General features: G+C 36.2%; 1 protein-coding gene across 1 annotated transcript; it reads right to left on the reverse strand.

Annotated features, from left to right (window-relative positions):
• Positions 1-4,809: 4,809 nt before the first annotated feature.
• On the reverse strand, positions 4,810-7,543 carry lipt2 (lipoyl(octanoyl) transferase 2). The gene is given in 4 exon segments (XM_016245724.1): positions 4,810-4,969; positions 4,971-5,010; positions 6,442-6,917; positions 7,465-7,543. Coding segments are annotated over 3 exon segments (645 nt in total). The 5' UTR covers positions 6,887-6,917; positions 7,465-7,543.
• Between the last annotated feature and the right edge of the window lie 2,388 nt (positions 7,544-9,931).

The raw sequence follows: 9,931 nt of genomic DNA on the forward strand, positions 1-9,931 counted from the left end.
TGCAAGAAAAGTCAGGCTGTACATTATGCAAGTACTATGCTGATGATGACAATACACCATAGCATATGTGTAAAAGCCAAAGCATACTTTCGTGTATGTGCTAGGGTTTAAGTACAGTATGCATAAATGATGTCAGCATTGACGTGGGATTTGATTTTTCTAACCATGAATACTGTGTACACACTAATTAGTTGGTCCACAAGAAGGTAACACAATGTGTCATCACTGGGCCGGGCTGTTGAATTTCTAACTTCCTACTTGGAAAACTGCAAAAGAATGCCATTTTAAGTCAAACTTTGAACGTGGAATGTCCAATTTCACCAATTTTGGCATTAACTTCGAAACACTCAATTCTGAGTACAAGTATGTCCCGGTTGTCATTTAATAATTACACTAATTACCAATGCAGTATTTCTTTCTTGCTGATTGAATCCTAACGATAGCCATTGTGTTCCCTTATACACATTTTCTGATTGTCGAGCAGTGGATCGCCTAGGAATATTCCGTTTCCGACTTTGAGTGGAACTGCAGCTTTGGTAAAAGTATTAATGGGCTCTGAAAGATTTTGTTGTGCTTTGGATAAAATGCACCATATGGTGAGCTTAATCTAGAAACTAAATCTTCAAAAAAGGGGAAAAAAAAAAAAAATCGATCTCGTTTAGTTTTTCTTTAATTACAGCAAATCACTGAAAAATTGTCATCCACATGGTCCAATCCAGAGAGCTGAGGTGGCAGAACATGCTCTTTGTCTGTTTCTCACTCAAGCTTCCTTTAGCGCTCTCTCCAGGAGGAAAAGGGCGTCCTTGCGCCGCTGCTGTGTGTCCCAATCTCAGTGCTTGCCTCGTTACAACTGGCCATCAATGAGAGCGTTTCAGCAGAGGGGACCGTGTGACCCTGTGAAAGATGGCAGTGTTCTAGTTTGCTGACTGCTGTGTTGAAATCCTCTAGAGAGCCATTAAAAACCTGACGACAGACAGACATTAGGGTTGCATTTAAGTACAGCTCTTACAAACCTATTTTGTGTCTGTTTTTAATGTCAAACTTTCACAATCAATACATGGAACAATGAAGCAGGATATAGACACTGTTACCTTTTTCCAATAGGATTCAATTTTCCTGTATGTATGTATGTGTCCATGTGTATGTGTTGAAGCTCCCTTGATTCATAAACATGAAAGGTCACACAAAAGGTTACCTCTAATCCAAAGCATCCAGATATTTCAAGGCTTTGGTTCCCCAATACAAATGCCACAGAACTATTCACTGCAAATCTATCATCACAAAGTCCTTTTTCAAAAGCAGATATGCATTGAAGCGCTGCCATCTGTTGGGTGAAGTTTGTAAGTACCTGGCTTTTAAAGGAAAAGTTAAAAATGGTGTGCCAAAAGGAAACTTCACACTTTTTCTAATAATAAATGTACACTACCAATCAAAATGTTGGTGCAAATGCAACTTTTCTGTGTTCAAAATACAGTAAATTTTGCACATTTGTATTTTCAGCATCATTACTCCAGTCTTCAGAGTCACATGATCCTTCAGAAATCATTCTAATATGCTGATCTGCTGCTCCAGAAACATTTTTGTGCTGCCCAAGAAAACATGAAAACCATATAGTGCTTCTTTCAGGATTCTTTGATGAACAGAAGGTTAAAAACAATACAATTTATTTGAAATGGAAATCTTTTGTAACATCTGTCAGAAAGCACCAGTATGTGCAAGTCTCATGAATTCCCACTAAACAAAGCTTTGAGTGAGGAACAGACATAAATTCACTGGAAAACTCCACCACAGCCCTTAAATATGAAATATGGCACCTATGAAGCAAGTGATATCATGATTTGGAATGAACACAAGTATTGACTATACATTAATGATGCTTTTTTGTCATTGTCGGAGCTTGAAATGGTGCGATTCTTCCAAACACACTATACACACAGTATTTTTGCTTGGTGAAGCAATGCAGAAATGCCATATCCCATATCAGCTATGAAATCATAATCATTCTCTGCTTCGAAAGGTGACATTTCAGCGGTGACAAATGTGCTCACCTCAAGGACACACATCTGTAGAGGACAGGACGTGTAATTGAATCTAGCGTCCGTCCTTTTGCTGCCCGTTCACTCAGTGCCACTGCAATGATCAGAGGAAAAACACCTATACATCACCGCTGCTCCACCACTGGCCCACCATCTCCACAGACCTGACAGAATATAAATCATGTCTTTACAGCGAGCTGCTCCAAAACATAATTACAGCTTGTAAAATTTGGCACTGTTTTCACATAAACCAAAGGTTGGACAGAAAAATTGGAACGGAGAATTTGGAATAGAATCATGCAGAAGTCTCACTTTGCTTTAGACACTCTCATAAAGACACTTTTTCTTCAGAAGTCATAAATCTCGTTTGTGTGTGTGTGTGCGTGCGTGCATGTTTATGTGGTTTATGAGGACACAAATTTGTATAATAACATGGGTATGAGATAGGTATTACAACGAGAAGGTGATTTATGAGGACATTTCCAGTGTCCCCGTAATTCAAAAGGCTTATAAATAATTCAGATTGAGTTTTTTTGAAAATCTAAAAATGCAGAAAGTCTCCTGTAAGGGGTAGGTTTAGGGGTAGGGTTGGTGTAGGGCAATAGAATATACGGTCTGTACAGTATAAAAACCATTACGCCTATGGAGAGTCCCCATAAACCATGTGTGTGTTTTTTTTTTTTGTTAGTTAGTTTTAAATGTTTTTCGAAAATATTTTAATTTTAAAATGTAATTTATTCCTATAATGTAAAGCTGAATTTTCAGCATCATTACTCGTCTTCAGTGTCACATGATCCTTCAGAAATCATTCTAATATGCTGATTTGAGGCTCAAGAAACATTTCTAATTATTATCAATGTTAAAAACAGTTGTGCAGGTCCATTTCTTTCTTTCTTTATTTCTTGGACACTAGTTGCTGTTATTGTTATTATTATTATTGTCCAGGATTCTTCAATAAATTGAGTTATATAAAAGCAATATGCTCTGTGAAGCCGTGGTTTACAGTGAATTTATAACAACTAAGGGGCGTTGTTAGGCACGACGCAAAGCGGAGCTAAAACCCCCTTAGCTGTTATAAATTCACTGTAAACCACGGCTTCACGGGGCTTATTGCTTTTATAAAACGGTTATTCCATATACGTAGTAAGGTTTCACAAAATAAAACAGAGCAAATAAAGTGTAATGATATTAATAAAAACAGTATTCTTCCACCAAACAATGTAGTTCCTCAGAAACAGTTGTGGTTGCAACAAAGTGTTTGCCGAGCAACACACACACGTAAACAAAGGTGTGTGTTTGTAGAGTAATTTACAACAGCTTCGAACGTGGCTCAGCCAATTAGAATGAAGAACCAGAACTATCCGGTTAATAAATAAATTTCTTACCCATGTAGAGTACATACGGTCTAATAATAAAATAAAAAGAAAATACATAAAAATACCCTCCTCTTTACCAGTGTTGGGGAAAGTTACTTTTAAAAGTAATGCATTACAATATTGTGTTACTCCATAAAAAAGTAACTAATTACGTTACTTAGTTACTTGTTCTTAGGCGTCTAGGGACTAAGAAGGGGAACATTGGACCAGTTTTGACCAGTACCAGTTTAACACTCGGTGTGTGAAGGAAAATTACTGAAACTAGAGACTAAATCAAGTGAACTTACTTTATTATTAAAGACCGTGTCAGTTGTTTACACAAAACAAAAAGAGAATAAATATGTATAGGAAAATAAAGAATTTATAAAAGAATCCTAGACACACCGGCAGCTTTACAATATTGGAGAACTGGGGAGGTTATAGGGAACCTGGATTGTGCCAAAAAGAAAAAAAAGTAACAAAACCAAAAAGAATCTAACTAACCCTTTTTGGTCTAGTCCTGAACTAAAATAAAGAAAAATGTGAAAAGGAAAACGTCTTCAACGTCCGAGACGTCGTAACTCAACTTCACTAACTAACCAAACCAAAAAATACAGAAAATGGCACAAATCCCTAACCTAGTGTGTCTAACAACAAAATCAAACTACATGTGCACCATGTAAGTCACGTGACATAACTTACATACCCCTTTACCTTTTAACATCTTTACAAGGCTCTCAAATGTCACAGATCAGGAGTTTCGGGTCAGCCAAGTAGGCAAGCTATTTTACATGGCAATCACAGCACATCACACTCTAAACCAAACACACAAAAAGAATATCACAACCACGACTCAAGCAGAAGAACACAAAAACAAGAAAATACTCAAACGACAAGTCTCAGTATCACATAAGGACGTAACATTATTCATTTTGAGGAATACTGAATCTGTGTGTTTTGTGAGTGAGATGAATTAATGCATATTCATATTTATTTTAGAACTACAGTAACATCTGATTTCTCTCAACATGAGGACAGGAGAGCTGTCAGTCAATACATTGGGAAAAAAAAGTAACTCAGATATTCTCTTGTAAATTAAAAAGTAATGCGTTGCTTTACTAGTTACTTGAAAAAGTAATCTGATTACGTAACTTGCGTTATTTGTAATGCGTTACCCCCAACACTGCTCTTAGTATTTTATCCTCAATTAATTTAGCATATGCCTATATTTAGTATTAGTGTTTTCATATTTTACATTAGTTTGAGGTTAGATCCTAAAGTGTATTGCTGTATTGTATCACTTCTGCCTTTGAAAATGTGAATAGTATTATTTCAATACCATAGTATTTTCCCAGAGAGGTAAAACAATGTTGCACATAAATAGCAAATCATTTCAAACACTTGAAATTATGCATTTATTAATTATATATTAAAGTGCAGTTAAACTGTTCAGTAAAGGCGTCCAGCAGTTTTGGTACGGCTTCCTCAGTTGGGACGTCCCGTCCCAGCTCTCGGCTCAGTGACGTCACACCTTTACCCACAATCCCACATGGCACAATGTCATCAAACCAACTCATGAGCCAGTCCATGGGAGGTGACGTATCTTCCACAATGAATACCAGCAAAACAAAATATTAATACTTTATCTCAGTCTTCTCTTGAACTTTATTTCGTTGACAAAAGGTACAACGGTGTCCCGTGTTTTTTTTTTTTTTAAACAAATAAATGAGAAAACAAACTAAAATTAATATTCTGAATATTCTGCCATTTCTAGGTGACCAATGAAAAGAAAACACATTGTGACAATGAAAATGCTTGTGGGAAAACTACCATTTAAAATTTTAGGGTCAAAAGTAGGATTATTTTATTTTTTTAGAGAAATTAATTATTTTATTCAACAAAGATGCATTAAATTGATCAAAATGACTTAAAAGGCTTTTACATTGTTACAAAAATATATATTTTTTAAGAATCTTAAATAAATAACATTGTTTTGAACATTATATTCTTATTCATTAAAAAAAATCCTGAACAAATCCTAAAAAAAAAATCATGGCTCCCACAAATATATTAACATTGATAATAATAAGAAATGTTTTGTGAGCACTAAATCAGCATATTAGAGTGATTTCTGAAGAAATATGTGATACTGAACTACATTTTGCAGTTTATTAAAATTGAGAATTAAGAAGTAAAGTTAAATTGTAAAAAACAACAACAACAAAAGAAAAGTCCCAAAAAGAAAGTTGTACTGTATTTTTAATCAAATCAAATGAATGCAGTCTTGGTGTGCCTTGCTAAAACTTCTTTCAAAAACATAATAACAACAATAATAATAATGGTAACACTTTATTTCAATGGTCCACTTTAGACATTCTATTAACAGTAAGTAACTTTGCAACTACATGTCAACTAGCAGTTAGTAGAGTATTAGTAGACTGTCTATATCTTCTAACTTTCTTTGTCAACTTATTCTACTAAACCTACCCTAACAGTCTACTCTGAGAGTTAGTAGACATGTAGTTGCAAATAAATGAGAATGAGTTGACATGTAGTTGACATGTAGTTACAAAGTTACTTATAGTTAGTAGATTGTCTAAAGTGGACTATCGAAATAAAGTGTAACCATAATAATAATAACATTTACATATACTTTGAAGAACATTTTAAATAACTGCTTTGAAACTATCTCCATTGTATAAAGCACTATAAAAATAAATGTGAATAAAAAAACAACAACAACAAATAGTTCAAAAATTGTACTTCATGAAATACTAGAGCGGTGAACAGACTATTAAAAAATGACAACCCTTTTTCTTCGAAGAAATTCATCCAAAATTCTTATTTTAGTTGTGATATGTTTTAAATGACTTTTGTAAACAAATATACAAATAATTCCAATACTCTTATTTTTCCCCCAGATTTGACACTATTATTCTAAGTGGGCAAATTAATAATAGTAATAAATAACAAACAGAGGTGTCCAAACTTTTGACCTGTAATCAACGCATATAAAGAAAAAAGCAAAACAAAATAAAAAATGAACTTACCAATTGCACAGATTTTGTTGTCGCCCACCCAGACACCCGTATCCGGAGAAGTGGAGGCTTCGATCCCAAATTGACTGCACATCTTGATCACCGTCCTTTCCAGTTCACACACATACCATCTCACACTCTTCTTAAAGCAGGCCAGGTTGAGGACGGGATAACACACCAGCTGACCAGGACCGTGAAACGTTATTAGACCTCCTCGGTTGGTACGGAAGAAGTCTGCGCCCAGCGCTTTGAGTCTCTGCTCCTCCTCAGGAGGGTAAGGAGCCCGTCTGATGCCCACGGTGTACACAGGCTCGTGTTCACACAGTAATAAAGTGTTTGGGCTGCAGCTGGACGAATCCAGATGCTGCTTTATGTGCTGCTGCTGGACCTTCAAGGCACTGCGGTAGGAAATCCTCCCTAAACGCACCACCTTCACAGCTGCCCTCGTGACTGTCATTGTGTCCTCACTTAGGCTTTTGAAGCATCAGCTAAAGAGACAGAAAAGACCAGGTCACGATTACTTCTTGTATTTTATTTGTATTAATCCATAAGAGGCTGGAATGTGAATCACTAATAGTGTGACATGATATACTGCATCTAAAACTATTAAAACCTTTTTGTTAATTAAAATAAAGCTGAAATAAAATTAAATATAAACATTAGTAAACAATTATTTTATAAAGAGGAATGAGGTTTTATGGAATCGTTATGTGTAGGCTATATTATTACGCCCAGATTACAATAATAATAACAATTGTGAAAATGTGTAGTAAACGAAAGTGCTGCAAACAATCGAACAAACGAATGAATTGTATGTCATTAATCAACTACAAACCCGGTGCAATGACAGAAAGATAGAATGATAGAAAGTTGGCAAGGAAAATCAGTAGACAAAAAACAAACCATTTGCAATTGACCTGCAACATCTCAAGAGGAATCCAACACCAACTGTAATGTCCTCATTTAACACCAAATCCACCTAATGAAAACAACAAGTACAAACATAAACTGATGTAAAGGAGAGTCATTTCTTACTGTACGCTGCCATACTGCGGCCCTGTCCCAAATGGCACCCTAAACTCTCGCGGTCTTCCTCTGAGTCAGCACTTTCGTGACGTAATGCCGCTTTGACTGTCGGGTAGAAGTCTGCTGCGGAGCTCGCCCCAGTGCGGGCTGCGTAAGACCGCAAGTGCCCATGAGTGCACAATTTGGGACAGGCCCCTTGTCCAAATACCCACACTTGCGGTCTTGGCCACTTGAGAGCGCGTGCGCGCGACAGGAAGTAAGTGTGCAAGTCTGTCCCATGTCTTCAAAATGCCAAAGTGCAGTGCCCTTAAAGCACACTAAATCCACTCTATCTCGAATACCGCTCCAGAGCGCTATTCAAGGCTAAGTGTATCCCATCATGCATCGTGTTCTGGAAATAAATCGTGAGACTTTTTGCCGAGATCTCGCGAGCGGTCACGGAAACCTTTCCAATGCAAGTTAAATATTAATATAATAATGAGATATTACAAATAATTTGGTAGAAAAACTGTGTTTTTAACGCACTAGACACTTTTCACACACACTGCTTTGTGTACATAAATCCCACAAAAGACTCCGTAATAGGTGCGTTTACATGCTCATGCACTACAAATCATCTGCACTGTTCCCCAGCCAGCTGCTGACTACGATGTTTCTCTTTGCACATGTACAGTATTATGTGAAGCATCCGTATAGTCTGTATTCTTTATTTTTTTTTACTTATGTATAGGTAAACGTTTATATATATAGTATATTTATAATCAAAATCAGTCAGTAGGTTAGTTGTGTATAGGCTTTTACTGCTTTACTGTATAGGTTTTTACTTCACTGTTGTATGCCTGTATTTATGTAACACCGTGGTCCTGTGAGGCACGACATTTCGTTCCACTGTATGTCCTCACATGCAGCAGAATGACAATAAAGCTCAACTTGACTTGACTTGACTTGACTTGAAATACGTCATTTAAGTAGTCAAGTGCAAAGACTGCAAGTGTGGGTATTTGGACAAGGCTAGGGCCTGCCAGTACAGATCTTACTCTGCTTTAACTCCACAGAGTGAAGGCGGAGAGCGTGGCGCTTTACTGCCATCGACTGGTTTGGTGCGCTACCTGGTTTAAAGCAGCACTATGTAACTTCTGGCGCTCTAGCGGTTAATACACAGGGCTACACACATCCCGCGGAAGAACATTCCAACCGGAGCTACTTCTCTAAGTTTATGTCTATGGCAATTCACGCAGGTGTGTGTTCCTCCGCAGCAGTGACCAGGCTACAATAGTCCAAATATAAGTACTTATTACACACACACACACACAAACACACACACACACAAACACATAAACACACACACACACACACACACACACACACACACAAATAAAGGCATCTGCAGTGCAAATACTTAAGTACCTTCCATTCCTCTGAATCCTGCAGCCTACCCTATTCTGATGGTACTCTCAGTCTTCTATTCGATGGCAAAAGTCGATATTCCTCATACAAAATATTGGAATTGTAATATATAGAATAGTATTATAATAATTAATTACATTTTAAGAGTAATTTAAGTGTACTTTGTGGCCTCTGTATAAAATGAAAATAAGAAATGCAGCTCTTACGTTTTGTTGAAACCTGATTACTGGTCGAAAGTTTGGACACCTCTGTGTGTTATTTATTATTAATTTATTAATTCCCATTTTGAATAATAGTATCAAATAAAATACATGTGTTGGAACTATTTTTATATTTGTTTACAAAAGTAATGTAAAACATTTCTATCACAACTATTAAAATACTTTTTTTAAGTGGATTAATTTATTTAAAAAATAATAATTTGTTCACCACTGTAGCAGTTCATGAAGTACGAAATGTTTTTAATTCACATTTATTTATATAGTGCTTTATACAATAGAGATAGTTTCAAAGCAGTTATTTAAAATAACTTCAAAGTATATGTATATTAGTATCAAAGTATATTATTATTATTATTATGAAAGTTTTACCAATGCTCACCAAAACTGCATTTTTTTATTAAAAAAGCAGTATAACCTTATTTTTGTGACTTTTTACCATCAACTTTATTTCTATTTAAAGGGGTCATATGATGTTGATAAAAAGAACATTATGTTGTGTATTTGGTGTAATGAAATGTGTTTATGCGGTTTAAAGTTAAAAAAACACATTATTTTCCACATACTGTACATTATTGTTTCTCCTCTATGCCCCGCCTTTCTGAAACACGTCGATTTTTACAAAGCTCATCGGTCTGAAAAGCGTGGTGTGCTGTGATTGGCCAGCTATCCAGTGCGTTGTGATTGGCCGAATACCTCAAGCGTGTGACGGAAATGTTACGCCCTCACATACTGTTGAAGCCGTGTCCGGCCAGAGCGACGAGACAAACATTAAAACCCATTATAAACGAGGCATTTGTTGCATCCAGTGGGGTCATAATTACTGATTATAATGACTTATACTGTCTTTT

This window comes from Sinocyclocheilus grahami, unplaced genomic scaffold (genome assembly GCF_001515645.1).
Source record: "Sinocyclocheilus grahami isolate Dianchi unplaced genomic scaffold, SAMN03320097.WGS_v1.1 scaffold765.1, whole genome shotgun sequence".
Lineage (NCBI taxonomy): Eukaryota > Metazoa > Chordata > Actinopteri > Cypriniformes > Cyprinidae > Sinocyclocheilus > Sinocyclocheilus grahami.